This window comes from Atta cephalotes, assembly GCF_000143395.1.
Source record: "Atta cephalotes unplaced genomic scaffold scaffold00002, whole genome shotgun sequence".
NCBI lineage: Eukaryota > Metazoa > Arthropoda > Insecta > Hymenoptera > Formicidae > Atta > Atta cephalotes.
Window position 1 is genome coordinate 288,521 of NW_012130066.1, and position 23,611 is coordinate 312,131.

The following is a 23,611-nucleotide window of genomic DNA, read 5'->3' on the forward strand; positions in this document are numbered from 1 at the left end:
TACATTTATTTATATTCATTATGTATTACATTTACTCTTTATTTTAATTTTTTCTTTTTCTAATATTTAATATTTATTGCTGTTCTTAATATTTCTTCCATTGTACGCAGAATCTTATACATTTGGATCTAGTAAGGAATTAAAGGCAAGATTAATCAATATTTTAAAAAATTATAACAGTTACAGCTGTTTTTTTGCTGAATGCAGCCAATGATTTTCACAAGAATCGTTCTCTCTTTTCTTCTTCTTCTCTCTCCCCCCTTTTGACAAATCTTGATAAGATATACGCCATTTTCGCGCGATACAAGCACCATCTTCGCTAAACTCTACAATTTTAAAATGATTTGATAAGATCTCGTGCAATGGAACTCGTCGTTTCTTACGCAGGACAGGTTCTCTTCGAAGAAACTTGAGTCGACTCCTGAGTAAAAATTACAAAAATAGTCGTAATTATAAAGCTATTTACCGCCGAGAAAATCAAGGGTTTCAAGAATGTAAATAGACAACAGAGATTCATCTTTGGTTAATCTTAAACAGACTTTAATCGAATGGAAATTTTACTTGAGAAATTTAACGGCCGAAATATTTAATGTTGAACATTAAAAAATTGCGACGAGCGTTTGGTGCGCCATTTAATTTTCCGCTGAGGAAAAATCAATTTCCGGGAACTAGCCTCGGGAACTTGTCATTAAAATTTTATAGCACGCTGGCATGGACGGTACGTTGTAATATCACGCATTAAACTTGTCGAATATGTCAACCGGTCTTTTGATTTATATGCGTTCTATTTATGTATGATCTATGTGCATAATCTATAATGCATGTGAAACACATAACATACATAATTGTGATAACAAGAGACGAGTAAAAAGCATAGGAAACATTCTAATATACATTAGAATTTTTCTCCGTTTTATAAAATGCGTCCGCTGCGAGACATTGTATTGTAATACGTGCATACATGAATACGATTGTATTCAGCGCTGCTGCGGCCTGAAATTGAGTTCAACCCGAATCCCCGCGTTTCCCTTTCGTCTAATATCAGTTAAACGAGACCGTTGAGTGCATTTCAGCAAAGCGCTCCAGCGAGTAGCTCTTTGCTACTCTCACTAATAAAACATAACGGGATCCAGTCGTCCGGTACTCGAACTCATAAGAAACAAGTACGCCTATATCGCTCTGGGCGTCAGCTAAAGCCTTTGAGCACGAACATGCTGAATTGTCTGTGCAAAAAAAATGTCCAAGGGCCTTGTAAATATTTCAGAAACGTTCTTTGAACGAGCAGCGTAAATTAGACCGCACTGACTGTCCTGTGAATCTTTGAAAAGTCATTGAAAAACTGATTTATCCCTTCAGGATCGCCGAAATTGGCTGTGATCTTCATAACAGCGTTTCTAATATCTTAGAAAAGAACATGATCAATACTTAGAAATTAAAATACCTATAATCCGGCTCAAAGCTGGATCTTCATTGCTTAAATCATTCAGTCTTGAATTACTATATATTAGGTGTGGGAGAAAGTTCGTGGCGTTTTTCCCGTTACATCTAACGGGAAAAACGCCACGAACTTTTTCCCCACACCTAATATATTATATTGTAGTCTTTCGAATTGCGCGCCGAATTATTTTTTCGGAAAAAATTAAATGCAATTAAACTACTCTAGTAATCGCGAATTAAATCTTGCAAAAGAATTGTTTCAAAATTATAATTTACATTGATAGTAATTTGCTGATCTTAAGGTATGTTGAAGACAATTGATAACAGTGTAGAAATAAGCGCGTGCTTATACACAATCAACTCGCGTCCATAATTTTTATCAGTTTTGCATTCTCTCTCTTGCGTCAAGGCTGATTACCTTACAGTCGACCGTTCCTCCGTTTCGCTTAGTGGTTAGACAATACGCGGTCGCAGTGGCTAGTTGAAAAATAGCGGTCGTTGCACCGTGAATTTTTTATATGACGCGGACGAGCCAAGCACGCGACATGTCGGGCGATGCGTTACGGATAACTCGTAATGTGGACGTGGGCGCTGAATAATAGCTACTTGTAGAGGAAGAGCTTCGATTCCGCGCAATTCATAGCCGCGCCGCGCTACGAGACGCTCTCATACTGGAATGCAATTTGTATTAGCAATGATATATCAGTAATTGCAACATCACGGAGGGAGTGCAATTCCACTCGCGACAAGTCCGCCGTTCGCATTCGCATATTCGTGATATCGCGAGTATAGCAGAGATTACTATGTCCAGCTATAACGACATTACCTTCTGTCATCGAACCGCGTCATTTATCGCAGTTCTGCAATCGCGTTGCAATTATAAGGGATATTCGTTCCGTAAATAGGATGTTATCAGTTTGCATTTATGAAAAAAAAAAAAAAACAATTGCCAGATAATAAAACCTTTGTCTCCTAATCTGTCTCTCTTTCTTTCTCTTTTTACAAAATTTATATTATTTGTTTATATATATTATTATAAATTTATATAATTATTTGATTACTATTTATTATAAATAAATTTATATTTATTTGATTATTTATTAACTGCTTAATAATATTTTAAATTGTACAAAAAAGATTAATGCCAATGCAATTTTAAGATATGATATTTCAAGTTTTAGAAAATAAGTGCTAACTCAGTATCCTTATTCCCTATCCAGGCGTTCTATAATTCATCGAAAAATACATTTCTCTGAAAGGCTGTTTGCTCGGGCCACCTAAATATTTATTTCCGAAACGTTGAGTTAAGTTTCTCGCCGTCCATCAAGCTGGCAGAATTGTTCTTGACGAACTCGTGGAACGAGCACATAACTTGCGTCCCTATGGATGCGGAATACGTCTGTCTAGAATCCAAATCCTGTATTCATATCGTACGCCTATATAACACTGAATATATTTTACGTATTAATCTCGAATATGTATGCATTTATGTCCCAAATGTGAATTCTGCTTGTCTCATTTATATACATTTGTGACTCAGACGGCGTGGCGGTCTCACCCGTATTGCACAGAGCTCGCGTACGATGTGTTACGTTTATGTTACAAGATGAGAGGTCAAGAGACGCCTGGAAAAGACGCGCTTCCCATATTTATCAAATACGTTCTTACTAAGTCTAAAGACGCAGTAATTATGATAATTAATTGTAATTCGCTATTAGCCTTCGAAAACGCAATTAGAATCGCATGACCGCGTTTAGCGGTGAATGCGGCGTGGCCTAGGCGAACCCGAGTGACCCCGTGGTGTGCTCGCCAGGTACGAGGTCGTACCTGAACACGCACGCGTAACGGCTGCGGACGAGCACCCCGAAAACGACGTTAAACCAGCAACACGCGGCGCATGGCTACAACTGTGGTGTTTCGTCTCGACTTGGGTGTTGCACCGGTTAACTTTTCAAAGTTTTGCCGACTTTAACTGTGCATTAGACTCTGACTGGCTAAGTTTACCTCATTCATGAAGACCAGGGCCAAAACAAAATGTAGAAGAAGAAAAAGCTATGAACTATGAGCCCACGTGATCCAAATAGATTAATCATAGTCGATTATTCTCTTCACATTCGATTCGACGCGCGACTTTAAAAGTTCTGGGCTTAACGAAAGAAATATTGCACAATGAAAGAAACATTAAGAACAGGAATAAACATTAAATATTACGAATATAGGTTAAACGTGTAACGTAGTATTTATGTGTCCCATGTCTTAATCATTTGTATCCATTATGAGTTACGTTTAATCTGTATTCTTTTATTTATAATTCTTTTATTTATAATGTATCATATTCATTCTTGATATTTTTTCTATTGATTATGTGCAGGATCTTATCGATCTATAAATTCCTATGTAATCAATAAAGCTGTAAAATTCAGTACAGCATGTTATTCTATACTTTTTACAGATAAATATAAAAGATATCCACTCTTGGCCATTATGTACGTTTTATTATTTAAAATGTAATATAAGAAAATTTGTTCAATGATTTTTAATATTAATTATTAAAAAATTCACAATATGTTTGTTTTCGTAGAATTTATTTTATAACGTACATAACGTTGCTCAACGGAAACCGCGAGAAGGTGGTGGTTTCTTCCGTCAAGAGGAAAATGTAAAAAATATATTTAAAATATATTTATGTTACAATATTACGCTTAAGCGAAAATAATAAGTTTAAAAAAATTATAAGTTTAAATTATTGCATTAATAAAAAAAATCAATCTTTAAATCTTAAAATTATTTTTTACATTTCCCTGAGAGTGTGTGCGTGTGTGTTTTTATATGCTTATTTGAGTCTAGTGTCTGTCTCACTGAGGAAAAAAAATAGTTCTAACAGCTATAAATTTACAACTTTAAAGTTTAGATTACAACTAGTTTAACAAAGTAATAAGAACTAAATATCGGTACTGAATATTATAAAAATATGGTAAAATATTATTAAAATATAGTATTCAGTTCTATTTTAATCACTATTATCCCTTTGTAAAACTAGTTGCAAGTGCACTTAAATTGTGGAGCTCTCAAGTTGCCAGAATTATTTTTTTGTCTCTTACAATTAGTGTAGAAACAGACAAGATTTTTTTTTAAACGCCTGTTCTTTTCAAATGTGATCATTTTTAAATATTTTAATTATTGAATATATACAATTTTAATCTACTGACGAGGAACTAACAATATCATTGCTATCCACAGCATGTAATCTTAAAGTACTACGATGTTTTTTGGCAGGATATAATTTCTTCGCCATAAGAGACAAATGCTTTTCCTCAACTTTCATGTTTATATATATGTATCTCCTCTCGCTTTTAATGCTGACTTAAAAACGCAATTATTTTTAATGTAAGTCGACGAAAGTGCGCTGCGTTTTTTTTTCAAATTTTTTAAGAAAGAAATTATAGGGAATGTATTCTCTGAATCGGCGTTTGAATTTGGAAGTGATCGTATGCAGTTCAGAACACTTGTTAAGTTTGGATATTTTGCAACATTATTTGGATGCTGACGTTTCAAAATGTTTTTCCACATATTGTCAAAATTTAATTTGGAAAGACTTTCTTTCTCCTCTATTGTCAAATCTAATGGCAATGCGATCCATTTCTTTCTTTAAAGAATCTTCATCAAAACCACCGATAGTTTTGATTACAAAAGAAACATCGTTGAAAGATGTTTCTCTATCACTTTCGAACAAAACTATTGAAGGTCTAAAAACATTTAATTTAGATAAAAATATGTTCTTTACTGGTAATCTTTTTCGAATTTTTTCTGCAGCAGTCACATAAAACACCAAACAGTTTTCTCTGATAGTTGTAATTACGTCTTTATGCCCTTGCTGCATTAATTTATTCAAATATTTCTCACAGCTTGATCCCAAATTAATTTCATTAAGACTTTTTTCTTTTTTAGGGAGAATTTTACATCTATAAAAAAAGGTTTTAAATGTTCATCTTTCAAAAAATGTTTACTGATGTCAAAAAGAAAATTTAAAGATTTTATGTATAGTTCATGTATTCGTGTTTCTGATGCTTGAAAATATGCATTAAATTGATTAAAAAAATGTAAAGTATATATTTAAAAAAAGAAAATAGGCTTTTGTCTCTACTTTACACATTATAAACAACAGATATTCTGCAATCTTCGTTTTTTCGCTTACAACTGTTTCATTTAGAAAGAGTTTTATTGAATCCCAAGATTTCAGAAATTTTTCTACATATGAATAGCAATAAAGCCAGCGTACATCGTATAATTTTAAAATTTTGTGATCTGTTTCTTGAAAACATTTCGAAGATTCACGAAAAAGAGCCGAACGCTTGTGATTGCTTTTAATGTAAGTACTAACTTTTTTTAAAAATTTCTCGCAAAATATAGGGATTTCGTTGGTTGCAGCATATGCTGCTAAAAAGGCGGAATAACAAGAACATGGAAGTGTTAATAAACGTGGACAGACTCTTTGCAATTTTGTTTTAAATGATGAAAATTTTCCTACCATGACAGACGCACTATCACACGATAAGGCAATAATATTGTTAAATAATAATATGGTATCTGTAATTTCGACATTTCACATTGAAATGCATGAAACAACTTTTCTACGCTGAAATCTTTAGCATCAATTTCAATTAATTTAACTAATTGTGTATAAATATCTAATGTTTCTGAGTCAACGTATCGAACAAAGAATCCACTTATTGCAAATATCAAACAATTCCTCTATGAAAATGGAAAATTTTCTGTTCCGAATTCTATTTACGACATGTTCCGTCTCAACTGAGCACAAAACGTTTATAATAATATTTTCACATTTTGTATGATCCATGCTCATGCTTTTCAATACCATAGGATCTTTTCCTATATGTTGAAACCAACTAAGAATGTCTTCTGCAATTTCATGAGGAATATTTTGATCGGCGATTAATGCGCCAAATCTGATCTCCGCTTCTCTTTTACGCTCATTAAATAACATAAATGATTTATTAGTTTGCCTATTCGAATTATCGTTCGATTTATTTATTTCAATAGATCTGCTTTTACATATATCTAAATGTGTTCTGGAATTTGCATGAAAATAAATGTGCGAAATAAATAAGCATCAAAAGATTCATTGCAAATTAAACAATAATACAAATGATCATCATTTGGATCTTGGCGTAACCAATATTTAAATTCTTCAATGTCTAATTTACATTGAAATTTTCCTTTATATAGAGTATAAGGTTCTTTTATTAACAAATGATCATCATTAAATAATAATTTGTCATTAGTAGATGATAATTTGTTTTGTATTCCAATTTTGTGATATACAGATTTTGCATGTCTCGGAAGAGATGATGATTGTGATGAACATGACAAATTTTTCTTACATACTTTGCAATAATAAAAATCTAATCGGATGATACTTCGTGTATCCACGATTTATATCGCTCATCAGTAAGCCAAGCTTGTTGAAAGCTTCGTTTATTGTGATATGCAGATTTCGAATGTTTCGGAAGAGATGTTATACATGAAAAATTTTTGTTACATACATTATAGTAATAAAGACTATCATTGGATGATACTTTGCGTATCCACGATTTATATCGCACATCAGTAAGCCAAGCTTGTTGAAAGCTTCGCTTATATCTTTTGTCACGCTTGTTTTATTACATGTTTCCATGTCGATTATAAAAAAATGGAAAAATCGAAAAATATGAAAAATAGAAAATATTAGAAAAGAAGAAAGCGTGTGTTTTTATGCGCGCACACGCACGCGCGTGTGTGTATGATGTTAAAATGTAATGAATATTTGTAATAAATACCTAAACCTATAAATAGCAAAATGTCCGCGTCATTTGTGACCAAAGGAACGAATGTGATTATAGCGCGTTGGAAAAATAATTACGAATCTTGTCGAGGTGCGTTTTCAATGATATCAGCTCGCGTTCCATTGTTGCTTCAATCGGCAAACGCGAACAAATCGCGAGCAATCGACATCTTAAAGACGCGATAAGGAGACGAAATCAGGTTTGTTTTATTTTATTATTATTTGATAATCACAGATTTTATGAAAATGCGGGAATTATTTTTGTAATGATTTAATATCGGTATTGAACGTCCAATATAGCGATATTATTAATTATCCGTATTTTCGCAATATCATTATACATGGCTTTTCGATATAATGAAACATCAATTTGAGGGTATTTCGATATGATACAAGTCCTATATAAAATTAAAAATAATTTTTCCTACTTCAAAATATATGTAATAATATATCTTTCAGGTTTTAAAGAGATCCATTTATTTTCTTTGTTCCAAAAATATATTCTTTGTCCAAAAAATTTCCAAAAATATCTTTTATTTTGAGATGTTTTTATTTTCCTCCTGTAAGGTTCGGCTGTCTCGAAGCACCATATTAATTCATACATCAGAGATGATAAACGACATATGATAAATTAATTGCATACATCTTTATCTTTTCATTTTGAAGCATTATAATTTCGTAATCTTCAAACTTCTAAAATGGGCAAATTGAGAAATTTGCCATTATTTCCAGAATTATTTGTACATGACATATCTATCCGAAATGTCACGTAGAAAATTACACGTAAAATAATTTCTGGTACATTTTTCAGCTATTAAAAATCGTTGTTTATATCACCAATATGAAGCTTCTAGATATGAGATAATCGAGCCTTAATAAATTCAACTCTCGAGGTATAATATTATTTATTGCAATAACCAATGTAGAAAAAAGATTTTTTTTCGACGTTTAAACAATATTAAGTAAACATTTTGACAGTTTTTAAAGGTACTTAGAATTATCAAATTGTTTGCCAATTTAATGCGTGACGTTACATACTGTATAGCTTCGGTTTAGAATTATGTCCTTAGAACTATATATTTTAAGACGGACAAATTGACCAACAAACAAAGTTTGCTTGAACAGGAAATTGTAGAATTCACACAAATATTATTAGACACCAAGATCCGTCTCCGACTGCACCGCACACGACGGCCAGCGCTGATGTAGAGGCCTCTCACACAGGTACGCGGTTGCGAGATAATTCATCACGGATGGGGTTCGTGAAAAATTCGAGGCCGCATTAAATTAAGAGAGCGGAGACCCGCGCACGTCGTCGCAACACACACGTCGTGTCGTTGTGCCCGGCTCTATAAACTCGAAACACGTGGCGAAACACGTCCATTCCGTGACGAATTAAGCCATTCAATTAGACCTACGCGAAATACGTTCTTTTGGAATGCGCCACGCGTGTCGCGTCATAATAATGAAGAAACATAGACACGCTCGTGTGCCGGACACGCTTCCATCTTCCATCTCCGTACAGATGTACTCGATGACTTTGACACGCCGCCGGTGACTAAAACCCGTTTTGGACAATTTACATCTGCTGGAATAAAAAATGAAATAAAATCCTATTTGTGATCTTAAATGAATAAATCTAAAAGTATATATTTATGACTTAGAAGAAGAAGATATCACACTAGATATTATATAATTCGTAAAATGCTATGTAATTGTGTTTTATCTTCGATTTTTTTTATTTTGATGCTGTTCTATTATAGCTATAAATTATTTGCGTTTTCTTACACACAATAATTTAAAAGAGATGTATGAATAAAAATAATTTAGTTGATTACTAATTATTTCTTTCTTACGTTTCTATTTCTATTTATTTTTTAACTATTTCGAAGTCAGATTATCTATGTAAATGCACGCGTAATTGGAATCTGTATTACGGATAACAAGTAATTAAATCCTTTATATACGAGTGTATATTAAAAATAAAATGCCTTGTGTACTTTGTGTGGACAATAATTCTAATTTGTCAAATGTATCTTCTATGCTGCACGGCATATCATATCTAGAATTTGCGCGTCGTCTGAAGCGGAGTTAACGTAATCTCGTGCGGACGTGTAACTTTTATTTCAAACGTAACTTGCACGTATCTCGCGTGTAATTTCAACGTTGTAACGTGTGAACTTCTCGGATTGTTATTTTCCAGTTTCAGTACCTTCCACGTAATGAATACGCGTCAGGAGGTAGTCGAGAATCGTGTTCGTCGATTTGCGGCACCAGTCGTTTATGACACGTTTTATTATATTACATTCGCGATGTCAGTATTTGCGATCGCAGATTTCGCGATTGCATGGCCATGCCCGTTATCTTACCATCCGTATCGATACCGATGTGCGGTATCGATACGTCGAGAAAATTATCGACTTTCCGATGGCGCATATACAGCGAATAATTCCCCGCAACTGAAAGTCGATACGTTTCACAGAAATGGGACATGCAGTACAAAGGATCGTGTTAGTATTCCGAGTTTTCTTTCGTCAACGATGAATTTAGCATCAGGCTAAAGACGACACGATGTTACCAACCTCTTTTTCTCAGACATTGTTCTTTTTTTTAAGACGTTCGGGAACATCCGAGGAGAATTTTCTAAGGCTGAGATAATTATGAGCATTCGAGTATCTTCAGGGAATCTTCTAAATATTTTACTTTGACTCCTCCGCAGCGTTACTTTGTATTAGTCCCAGATTAAATTTACAATAGGTGTAGTAAATCTTAAGCCGTAAAATCAATTAGTTCCAAAACACAATAAGTATAGCAAGCCGTAAGATATTGATCAATCACAGTCGGATGTGAGGAGAATAATCGACTATAATTGGACTTAAAGCTTATTACACTTTTGTATTTCAGGACTTACAGTTGAGTATAAAAAGAATAATCGACTACGATTGATTAACTTCTTACTTAAATTTGTATTATTAATGGATAATTATATGTGAAATAATTATATTTGTTACTGTTCTGATCAATCTTACTATCTATATGCATTTTTGCATGTGTGTGTGGGAATTACAGATAAAATATTCGGGATTTTTGGCCAGTATATTCTAGTTGTGAAAAATTTGATACAAAATTTGAACCCTACATGATATCTCTTTTCTACGTGTCAAAGCGAGAATTTAGCATCTCGAAATGAAACGGATATCGCGATAACCACTACTGACGTATTTTATGCTAGTTTCACATTTATACATGAGTTTTGCGTCAATCATGCAAAATGCAGCTTGAAATGTCGCACGCTTTATTAGCTCGACATATATTTCGCGTGTACACAATAATTGAACGTAACTTATTCATACGTGCGATGTTTACGGTCACTAGCTCGATGGTAATTCGTCGCTTTTGCGCCGTCGCGACCGGAAGATGATCGGAAATAAATATTCACGAGCTTTCGCCCGCGTCAGCTTGGCGACCGGCTTTCTGAGCGTCCGCGAATCATCGGCTTATTTTTCTAGCGATTTTTTTCGCCGGGAGAAAAGCGGTCAGGAAGAAGCATTATCGCAATTAATCAAACGCCATATCGACCGATGAACGAAGAGGGGACAAAGAGTGGTTGCATCGCTGTCACGGCACAAATTACAGCGCGATTATTTCTCTGGTTCGCGAATTCGATTTATTCGCGTTAAGAATCAACGATGCCATTCGTTATCGATATGACAAAAATGTCGGCCACGGTATTTTTATCCAAGCATGTATTCCTGGAAAGGTTTCGGCGTTACCTATGCCAAGTGAAACGATGCAGGTGATGAGTTCCAACACGAAATTTGGCTGTTGATTATAGCAACCGTAGTTTATCGAGAACATCTTTTTTTTTATATGCTTCGACACTTCGCTGATGATCTGCTCAACTAGTTTTCTTTGGCGCGTGCGAAAGCAGAAGCGTAAATGTGATGAGACCTGCATGAGCCTGTTTTTTTTTTTAGCTTCTTACATGAGTCACCTTTCCCCTTTTTTTTCTCCAGTGTGGAGAGAAAAAGAGAAAAAATAAACTGTGCAAGAAGTTCAGCTAAAAAAAATAGACCTACCTAAGTGGTGCCTTCATCAACACACATTCGATCGTCTAATATTTTATTTTTCGCTACAATTTTAAGAAATAAATTCGAATATATCCTTTTTTCGAATTCTTATTTTTATAGTGATATTATATTATTTACGAAATTATTTGTAAATTATTTTTGTTAGTCTGGACTTATATATAGAAAACAAATGAAATCGAAAATATTTTATCTTTGTATGAGCAATTTCGTTACAAACTTAAATTTCTTTAAATAAATAAAGATTATGGAGAATTGGAGATGACGGTGAATTCTGAAAATAAATGTTGAATAATGCATTCAGCGTAGTGCTTTGTCGTGCATAGAAATTAGCCAGCTCCATGCGAATTTATTAACAATGTCCAGTTGCTTGGCGCGATACATCTTGCAAATTTGCCGAGAGTCTCAAGGGAGAAGTCGGCAGGTGCGTACGCAAGTGGCATACATCTCCAAGATCAAGACTCACCCTCCTCCAACAGCGACTCCATGGCGGAATCTCTCGGGCAAAGGTCCAACGAGTTCGCGAAAATTCGTCCTACGATGGCGAGTATATTTTGCGCTTTTGTTGGTCCGACGCCAAAGCTCTCGCGTACGTTCGGTGCTCAACGGTCGATGTTCTCATCAGTCGTGGTACTCTAGATCTATCACCGTCGCAACTCCCACGTGACTTCTACAAAATACCGAGACCTATTTCTTTGTATATTAATATTGGATCGAATCAAAGGTTAAAGTGGAAATACGCGAAGAGTATTACTGCGACTCGATTATTGGATTCACGCGGGTGATAGGTATTTGCGAAATGCCATGCACGCATACATTCGCACGCACTCGCAAGAGTGACGCCAGCAGAAAGCAATCTCTCTCGGAAGATCGGATACGGAATACATTACCCGCATTAATGTGTTTGCATTAAGATTGTCGGTTGTTGAAGTTGGTCTCGGTGCGCATCGTTTTACATCTCTACAGAGCGAACATTCGCGATACAGATGGTGGATAAACGCGCAAATGTGTATTCGTATTCGGTTGTAATAATATCCACCGTCAAACATTACATGACAACCGATAACATCATGAAGGATAAACACCTGTAGAAATTCAACTTCCGTGTTAATCAGGCGTCTATAGTGATTGGTTAGCGCAAGTTTCTCGTCGAATTATTTCGGAAATTCACGCGTATGCGAGTTCGCGTTTAACGTAAGGATTAAACTCGCGCATGAGAAACGCCACGCGAGAATTACCAGATCAACACGATCCTCCAAAGGGATTTCCGTGAATTTTTACGTGGCACTCGACTCGCGAGAAAATACGCACGCGGCACGACTTTTTACCGTTCGCCACCCCGAGAGAAGGATCGCTCGGACTGTACGGCGACCCTCATCATTTCACGAATCCCCGATGTGACGCAGCTCCGATTTACCGTCGCCAAGCAACGGAACTTTCGTTCGTGTGCGAGTACTCGTACGTACTGGTACGTACTGGACTGCAGTATCTCGTTTGCTGATATCCGTGAGCGCCTGACGTATGCCCACACATCCACGGTCTGGCGCCATCGATTGCCAGCAGCCCCTATAGCCTCGTGGTCCATATCCGAGGATCGGAAACGAGGCGATATTTTGTTGAGCATAATTTTCCTTAGGCGATATGGGAGAGAGGATCTCTAGTGTAGTAAATAATAAATATGTTTACAATACCCCATTGTTGTAAACAGATACAGTGGTCACTTTCGTGAGCAGAATGGAGGATCCAAACTAAATATTGTAGGTAAATATCGATCCATGCAATACCATGAGTTTGTTGATACCAAAATGATATTTTTGATGCTATTTTATTAGGATATACAGCTGTAAACACATTTTCCGCATCAACGTAAGATTATTTAATGTGCATAGTTTTAATATTGAATTTTTTTTGTCACTATTATTTTAAATTTTATTTTTTGTTAATGATAGAAAACAACACACACACACACACACACACACACACACATATATATATATATATATATATATATATACATATATAGAAAACTTTGAGAAAATTTTAAAACTGTTTCAGTGAGAATCATTAAATGCAAAGTCCAATCTTTTCGTTATCGACTATTGCATTTTCATAAACTCTTGAAAAACTTCTTTTATGCTTAAAAAAAGAATATTACGATAAACAATCACATTTCCAGATTGTCCGTCGCATTCTACGAACACTTCAACTGTTCAATAAGATCCTTATGAAATAAAAGAGAAGAATATTGAAAACTTTCAAAGCTATTTCAGAGATAATCATCTCAACTAGAATTGCGTAGTGCAAAATTTAAAAGATGAATTCCGAAATAATTATTAATGTTTCTTTTTGGAGAAATCGTGATATCAAAATATTATATTTTGAAAGTATTTAACATTTATCATACTTCAACAGGTTAATGTGAGATTCACAAAATCGAATAATTGTAAAAATTAAAATTATAATCTAAATTGAAAAATCGTTAAGATATTAATACAGAATAATTATGAATGTATTTTAAAAAATTTGTAGAAAAAAAAAGATGTTAAGATTAACAAATTTAATACTTTAGGTTTAGGTTATTTAAATAATCCAATTTTCCTGGCATATATAATTACGAACAATATACAAGTATTAAAAATACCTGTGTGGTTATATATTTCGCATAACGACACTGGGTAAACATTGTACGAAGTACAATAATTGAGTTATCATACTAACGGCGTACACACACGGCGGTCATGCATAAATAAATATAATAATCTGCAAAGCGGCGTTCCTCGATTCGCCGGGCAAATTAACGCGCGCTTTTGTCGAATGATATTTTATTTAATGTTCACGGGAATCAAGCATTTTTACCAGTAGCCGACTACCGGCCCTCTTCTTTGCATTTGCGCATTATTTAAATCACGGCATTGTTTTAATACTGATCTGAATCGTTTAAAATGGATAGATATTTGCTTTAGTATAGAAAATAAGATTATATTGTTGACGCAACGCGTCAATAGAATAACTAATATATAATAAAATTTTGTTTTTTAATAAGAATAATTGTTTTGCATTCACATTATGCTTATTATCATGTATGCTTATCATAAGTATAATATATTCTCATATCAATATCAGTATTAATATAAATGTACACAATATACATATACATTGTTCAAGAAATCAAACCGTTATACTCATCTGAATAATTACGTTTAGCTATGTGATAAAAAAAGAAAATCAGAAAAATTATTTTAATTTCAATATACATATTTCAGATATTCTATTCTTATGCCTTAGCCTTAATTGATAGTATATTTTAGTTTTAACGTGACTTTTACTAAAACATTCATCGGTAATTCATTTGAGATAAAAAACGAATCGAATATCGATAAGCGCAAACTGCGCGCGATATAATTTATGATGTTAGCCGATATTTGATGAATGGTATATCTACGCGCAGACAGTAGATTCTTTTTGCATGATGTGAATGTAAAAAAAAAAGTATTAGAATGCAATGTGAATTGCTACGAGATTGTAAGAAATAGAGGTTGCACACAAGGAAACACAGTGGCAGTATACTTAATGAATTTATAATAAACTCCATAAGACGTACTGTACATCAATTAAATCAGCCTCGTTTAATAAATTAATTACGCTTTAATACGAAATGGAATGACTGAGATACACAAAATTGTGTCGTTATCATATATATAACTCGATATAGCACATCTTCTTTTCTCGCTTATCGTATAGTACATAGTTCCTAAATAGCAACACAAAAAAGAAGTTCGCGCAAATATCCGATTCAGGTACATCATCTCGCACACTGTAAAATACTTAGGCGGGCCGCAATATATATTTTTCTCGAACACTTTTACTTATCAGTTATTCGTACAGAGAAAAAGTATGGCAGTATGTATGTATGTTTGTGTGTGTGTGTATGCGTATTTGTGTGAATAAGTATGTGTATATATATATATATATATATATATGTGTGTGTGTATATAATCGAGCGATTTTATATATTCATATCTGTCGTGTTATACGCATTTATGGGTATATGTTTGTATTCCATGTATATCTGTCTTTACGCTGTTGAGGAATACGCACGTACATTCATGCTACGTTATAGTCTCCTTCTGAGTTATAAAAGTACGAAAAAAAAACTATCTTCTCATACGATGCGACGAAACGTACTATATGTATGTATACGTATACCTACACATTGCAAACATATTATTCCCGCTGGAAGGAAGCAAGAGTACATGGTCTAATAATAATAAAATAACTCCTGAATATATATCCCGAGTATATATATCCAGCCGCGTCTGTCGTCGCTGTAGTGCATTTTGGACATTTCGTTGATCGTCGGATGAGTGAACGTCGGATAATCATCTCGCTGGAGTTCGCCCTTCGTACACGATTTTTTTTTCGGCCTTTTCTAGTCGTCCGAAGCCGATCGAACTATCGGTTGCGTCCCGTCACTTCCATTCCTCCACCATTCGAACAAGCCTTTCAGGTTTCATCGCTATGACGTGACCCAAGGAGCTTCCTGTATTCGCTCCGGTTGGATATTACTGCTGCGTGGTGATCCGAGGCGATCCCATAGAGGAAACGTCATCATCGCACAAAGCACCTCTCGAGCTCTCCGCCAGTCTCTTCCTTCTTCTTCTCCTCCATTTCTTCGTCCTCCTCCTCCTCCTCCTCCTCCTCCTCCTCCTCCTCCTCCTCTTTCTTCTCCTCCTCCTCTTCTTACAAACACGTCAACGTATGCAGTGTTCCAAAGCGCGTTTCTCGAACGATGCACTATATGCCTTTAACGAATGACGATTAGAAGAAGCGCAAACAATTCCAAAACGATCCTCGCTGACGGCCGCAGACTCACCGTGGAGGACCCCAGCACTGAAAAATTATCGAACGAGATGCTAATAATACAATCTCCCATTTCTTGTTTGTTTTTTTTTCTTTCTCAAGGAATTGAGTCGTGCGAGCGGAGGAATTCAGATTGCGGCTCAACGGCATAGCTTTCTGAATGCCCCGTCTGTGTTTCAAAGTAAACGCCTAAACCTAAGGAGGTCAAAAAGCTCATCGAGTTCGCCGGATATTGTTCAAGTTCGAAAAAATAGAACTCTCTCTAATTGAATCCGCGTCTAGATTCTCAAAGTGTCTCGAATTTCGATAAATAATTGAAGACGTAATGGACAGCAATATAATATATTTAGAGAATTATGTCTCCTTGAAATAATGAATACATACAAATAATGCATCGAGTTGGCGTAATTATTTCTATTATATGTGTGTGTGGGGGGGGGGGTGTACATATATTATATTATGTTTCTCTCTCTCTAAATAGAGTTTTTAGACATAAATAATTTCTCATATAAAACGACAATTACTTATAAGTAGAAACAAAAATAGAAATAACGACAAAATAAAAAGAAGCAGAAGCAATAATTGCAAGTTAAATTTTTGAAAATGGAGTCTGAGACTCGGCATACTTACCCGACATGTTTGAATTGAACATAAATTGTAATATATATATGTAATATTCTCTAAATTCTTTGGAATAGAATCTCTAAAGAGTGAAAATTGAGCCAGTCTTAAAAAAGAATAAATCAATTTTCAATCTTTAAGAGAAATTTCTTTTTAGAATGAGATTCAATCTGAAAATTTTAGAAAATAAAATTATAGAGGAAAGGCTCCTATTATGAGATACCAAGTTCCATTTTAGGTAAATACTAGAAGTTTACGGGTAGAATTTAAAAAAATAATAGGTCATTTTAAAGGAAATTTAATAAACTTTAAGATAATGTTATATAAAATTTAATTCAAATTCCATTTTTTTTTTAAATTAAAGAAATGTAAAAAGTGAACAAATCGCAAAGTCAAAAAATTCTGCTCCTAATATGAGATGCCTCAAGAAATCGATATTAAAATATAAAGTATATCAGTATTGTAACCAAAAAACTTTATTTAATTTTCTTTTTTAAATACAAACAAACACAGCCAGGGTGCGCGAAAAATGAGTACGTGATACATTATATCCAAAATTCGTCTTCAGATTTAGTTGAAATTAAGCATCGCAGAAGTAAATACTCGACATTCATTTCGGTTGTCCTTTTTTTATTATTGTACAATAACATTTATACTTTAGCAATGATTTTCACTATGACATGAGAGCATGAGTTATTTCGTATTAGAAATATCCTGGATATCTCATATTACGATTTCCACGCCTTATGATTTTACACTCATCAAATTTAATTTCTGCAATTAAGCAATTCAACATATCCCGTATTTTTCTATTAGTACGACCTTATTCTATCACTACATGAAGAATTTATTGCCAAATATTTATTTATTAACAATAAACAATGTTTAAAAGCTCATCTCAATGAAACTTGAAGACATCTAAATCCTAAAATCTTTTCTTTGACAATGACAGGCATAATCTAATAATGAATTTTCTACTAAATAGTTTTCAATCCACGCAATAAATTCATGGTGGAACCAATAGATAGCATCTATTAGTTTAGCAGAAACGCTGCTATCTCAGGGCTAATAGGGGGTTTTCCTCTATAATATACATATGCATACACATTTTTAATTCTTACGTATTCTCATGGTATTTAGCATTTTATAATTTATCCGTAAATTGATATTTTACTATCATGGAATTATTATTTCTGTGCCTCTTAGAGTAGTCAATTAAGTAACGCAAATATATTGCGGCATGAAAAAGTGAAGAAACGTTACCTTTTACTCCAACCTGCCCGTCAGGTTTCTTCTGGCCCGTCTGAAAATTTGGCGGTGGCTGCAGATAGTTGATACCAACGATAGTCGCGGCAGGCTCGTAATGTATCACTCGCGGCCGATCCTCCTCGGCGCTAACTTCCGTGCTCTGCCAATAAATATCGTATATCGACGCACTGCAACGTATCTTCAGCTTGCCGCTCACGAAGTGATCGTGCGAAACCAGGAACTGGAGCCCAATTTGCGAAATCTGCCACTCCGATTCGTTCGTGTCGAGCGGGCTGTACGTGCGAACGTGCGCTTTGAGAGGCTGAAGAGAGAAAAGAAACAAAAAAGATACAAATTAGTGTCAATAGAGTTACGCAAAACTTCTCTAAATATGTGTTACAGTTATACGGGAGATAGATAAAACAATGCGAACACTTGAGAAATGTAATATCTACTTTTTATTAATAAGAATTTAGTTTACCATTTATCTTTAATGCAGAGTTTCTATTCTTGTTGAAATAGTGTCATAAATACTCGAATAGTACAATAACTGCTACAGTGTTATTATACCTTTTCGCAGAACATCTTCTAATTGTTTAAAAGATATTGGAAAAGGAAATCTGTTTCTCATCTTTGCTCTTCAAAATTACAAATAATATTCGAATCAGGCGATTGGTCAGGAAAGAAGTTTTGGAGAAAGGATAATTTTGGAAAATATAGAATGAGAAGAAAATTTCCTTCTCCAATGATTTATAGCAATTGATAGATGTTCTAAAAAATAATACATTATCTATTGGTAACTATTTAAGCATTGAGTGATTATTCCAATAAGGACAGAATGTGTATTAAAAATAATGAACCACTCTCTTATCAACAAAACAAGTGGCAAAATAAATGTATATTTCCCAAGTGTTCATATTATTTTGTCTATTCTCTGTAAATATATATAGCATATAAATGTAATATAGATAATGTGGAAAGGTTATTAATTTATAATCATAATATGTATATCAGAGCGGTACATATATTCTGCTATAGTAGTAAATAATTTCGAATATATTTAATTTTAGAAAGTTAATTAGGTTTCATTATTTGATGGCCATGATGAGTTAACGATAGTATAATAGCTTGTTAAGAGATAAAATAAATATTGATATTGTGGTATAAGGATAAAATAATATATTCGCGCTGCTTCATATGTCATTAATGCTGCTGTTATATAAATTCTCGGTAGTACGGCGATTTCAATTTTCCGACAACCATGCGTTCGTGCCTAGTACGTGAAATAATTTACGTAGAGGTGCGTTGACGTAAGGTGATTAAGGAAACTATTTTGAGCATTGCAAATGCGACGTTTATTACGTTTTGTAAAAATACGACTTTAAAATATATACTAGGATTAAAGCATTTTATCGTTTAAAAAAAATTTGATTTATTATTAAAACAGCAAATTTAATTACTTAATTAATTACTCGAAAAAGATTTAATTACTTAGATGATAAACAAAGATTTAAAATTTTTCGAACATTGTCTCAATCAAGCCTTAATTAAGAGACATTTACGTTATAATATTATACACTAATTGAGAATCGGAATATTAAATTATTTTCCGTACTGCGGATGCTGTTCGCTCCAACTTTGGAACATCTCGAAGAGGAACGTATCCCATAAGCTCCCTTGTCTCTGACGTTTGATCAGGGATAATGGATCAAAGCTGGGATAAACTAAATAGAGGTATCTGATCCTTCTCTCCCATTCCTTTCCGTCCGTCTATCCTCTCGTCTAACCGCGCGCGCATTACTATCATTAGCAGTTAGAGCATACCTGTCGATCGTTGATATACCAAGTGAGATTCGCGGCGGGTTTGCTCCGGCCAGATGTACAGTTCAAACGTAGCGGATCGTCGACGCGGTATTTCCTCTTTAGTCCCTGTATCGACGGCATCTCAGAGGGCAATTCTGCGAAGGCAATATATACTCCACATATATAGAGTGCTCCAGATCTTAGCAACCCCAGCCTCTGGCCTTAGTGAGCCACCCTCCATGCATACGTACTATTTCGTGGTGTCGAAAGCAGATTTTCTTTCGAAAATATCAAAGAAAACTATTCTACTTTCAACAAATCTTCAGTTTCTCACATTAAAGTGTTTACAATAAATTCTTAAACTGCATATCCCAAACTGAAGTAAAATCTCATTTCATGTGAGATTAAGTCCTTTATTCTTTAATTCTTAACGACAATATTAATGTCATTGCATTGATTTTATACAAAAACTACGCAGCAACTACGAGACAATATAATATACCGACACTGTCATTAAGAGTTACGGAATAGGACCTAAAATATTTAAACGATAAGAAAAAAATTCTCAGTTGCCAAACTTCCGAGTTATTTCTTCATAATAAGATGCCATTAGACAAAGAATACGTGTACGTATTCTACATATATAAAAGATAATTACCATAAATGAATTAAGAGAATAAAATCGAAACGTATTTGATTATATTATTTGATTGTTTTGTTATGACAATAAATAATTCACATTAATTGATTCAAGAACTTTCTGTGTTGTTCGTTGTAGGTTCGTTGTAGTCATAAACCCATTTAATTTTCCTTTGCAATCTTATATGAATTTGATAGTCTGATTGCATCAAGCAAGATTTAAAACTCTCTCCCCCTGCTATCTCTCTCGGCATTAAAAAGAGAGGAAAAGAGACTAATAAGTTTATCAAACATAATAATATAACCAACCGTTTGGTGTCATAATTACTAAATCTATTTTTTTTTAATAAAATTATTTTTAATTGTGTTAACCGAATATATTTAATATTTGACTGAAACTATTTCGGTTTACATTTGATAACTGTTACCACTCTTTTTTCAGTGTAATTTGAAAGATGATTCTTTAGATTCAGCCACCCTGTAGATACGTAGGCGACCAAGCATCGCATGAGCTTGCGTGCAGTCGAGACGTTGTCGCTTTGACCGGGCTTGACCGGACGTCGTCGTTCCTTAAAGCCCGACGCAGTCGAAACTTTCGGCGGTGATGGTTGGTCGATACGAGGGGGGCGAAACGGCCTTTCTCTCGCACTCTCGTCCCTCGTACGAAAAATTCTTCTCTTACGATAGAGACGGAGAGATTCGCGCTCGCGTGCCCCCGACCGTTTCGCTATCGGCACGCGTTGTCAAGTATACAATAACGCACACACGCGCAAGTCGTTGCAGACACCTGTACGTGTCGCCGCCAGCCCGGGGCTCGGAAAATATTACTTTTTCACTTTTTATGGTGGAACGTAAATTCGTGCGCCTCGTCGCGCCTTTACGACGAAACGGGGCAAACGCAACGAATATAAAAGTGTCGCCGCTCTCTGACGCGAGCGCGAGACGCGAGAATTGAATAGTCCCGTCCTTGCGGAAGATTTGTGTCGTATCTCCGAAACTCCGCGAGCTCTCGAGCGCCGCGCAAATATGTATTTATTCCTATATACAGTATATATTTTCTTGTTCCTCATTTGCGAGCCGCGGCTGGCTGTGACGCGCGCGCGAGAGACACGAGTAATTAAAAAAGACATTTAATTTTCTCCGGGAGTACGTTCGTATGTAATACGATCGGAATAGATTACGGTATATTTGAAAAGGAAGTCCCAGCAAAATGTTGCTAGGGCAGAATTTATCGGATGCCAGGTTTTAATGAAGGAACCTCGAAAATAGCGACGTGCAGTTTACGTTGTTAAAATATATTACTCGACGCGCAATCCCTGTAAATTGCAAAAGGCGTCGCGTCGCTCGCGAGGCATAGGAATCTCTCCAGTTTTTCTCTTTCCCCTCCCCCCTTCTCTTTTTTTTCGCGAAGCGCTTCGGTTCGTCGATCTTACAGTAAATTATCGTAAAAGTTTTATTTACGACGGCGTGAGTGCGATTTAAATAGCGCGCTTATTATTATTCCCCTTATCAAAAACTCGATATCGCCAGGACAGTCTCGACCGTAAAGTGGATGAAGCGCGTTAAATCGCCCCGACTGGTATAATAACGCTCTACGTGTTTTTTTACGCAGTCGACGATGGCGTCCTAAGTTATAAACGTATATACGCAGTAAGAGCACCGGAGAACAGGAGACACTTACCGACGACGTTCATCGCCGCGTAAACTATAGCCGTGTGGAAGGAAGGTGCATCGGCTGATACTTCGCAGCTGTACGCGCCTGCCGCCTCCAATTCCAACTTTGTCAGCACGACCTGTGTCGCGTTGCTCTCCGTTTTCTGCGAAATAAGGATAATTCATTACGATCGTGCGCCTCGGTACGAAGACGTCTTCGTCGGTCTTCCTCGTCTTTCGTCGTCGTCGTCGTCGTCGTTGTCACGATTATCGGGGACACAAGGACTGCGGGAATTCTCCCGGGTGGATATGCACGGCATGTACGTGTACATACGAGAATACGTAACGGATGCGCTTACGACAGGAATCCGTCCAATCCATTAATGACCAATGCTTCCGCCAATCGCACGACATGCGACCGACCTGGTTATTCGGTACCAGCCCCAGTTTGATCCCCAAACGGGAACCTCGTCTCGCGTTTCCCCACGGTCCATTCGCGATGTTAAATATTCGCGATGCACTCGGGCTTGCTTTTTTCCTCTCTTCTTTTTTTTGTACATACATCGACTGCCGATTGCCGAGAGTCGTTATCGGGGATGTTAAAAGTAATGAATATCGCAGCAAGGTGTCCGAATTGCGTTTCGAATTGCAGTGAAAAGCGCCCGCGGCTTGGCATTCGTATCGCAAAAATGCGACGCACGGAACGTTAGAACGATTGGATGTTAAAAATCGCGCGTGCAAGTGCAATAATGCAGAATGATCTATTCCATCCGACTGTGGATACGTGTCGCATCTCATTGCACGGACATTCGTCACAACAGTCGACATTAGATCGTAATCGGAGCTGTCATGTCCGCGGTCAGAATTAAAAACTGGACTGTTGGACCATATGTACCGCGTATAAAATTATATTTAACGGCGCTTTAAGCAACTTGAGTTGTGAAGAATGTATAAAGTATAAACGATGCATCCATGAATCGTTCGTAAAATAGAATCTATTTAGAAGGAATACTTTGAAGAGTACAAATTGTAATTCAATGTCGCAAATTGTATATATATTTACGGTATTGAACTGTACTCTCTAAAATTTTTATGAAATCTCACTCTTAAAGATTGAAAATTGAATTACTCTTTTTCAAGATTACCTTGATTTTTATTCTTTAGAATGAAAGTGCACTTTAAAAAATTTAGAGTGTACTACATGTACTATATAAAACTAATATAACTCTATACACACACACACACACACACACACACACACACACACACACACATACACACACACACACACACACACACACATACACACACACACACACACATATATATATATATATGTGTGTAGTATAGTATTATTTATATACTATATATACTTATTTAGTACTAACTAAATTAAACTTACTACGTAACGTAAAATAAA

At 35.4% G+C, this 23,611-nt stretch overlaps 1 protein-coding gene and 1 pseudogene across 1 annotated transcript in view; both read right to left on the reverse strand.

The window, feature by feature from the left end:
• Positions 1-4,633: 4,633 nt before the first annotated feature.
• LOC105622476 lies at positions 4,634-12,952 on the reverse strand (annotated as a pseudogene).
• A 3,219-nt stretch (positions 12,953-16,171) lies between these two features.
• LOC105619177 overlaps positions 16,172-23,611 on the reverse strand; it is a 15,408-nt gene continuing 7,968 nt past the window's right edge. Inside the window, exons 3-6 of the mRNA XM_012200707.1 lie at positions 22,220-22,355; positions 19,921-20,054; positions 18,112-18,418; positions 16,172-16,257 (exon numbers count right to left, since the gene is read on the reverse strand). Coding sequence (XP_012056097.1) covers positions 16,172-16,257; positions 18,112-18,418; positions 19,921-20,054; positions 22,220-22,355 — 663 coding nt within the window. The remainder of the gene's footprint in view (positions 16,258-18,111; positions 18,419-19,920; positions 20,055-22,219; positions 22,356-23,611) is intronic.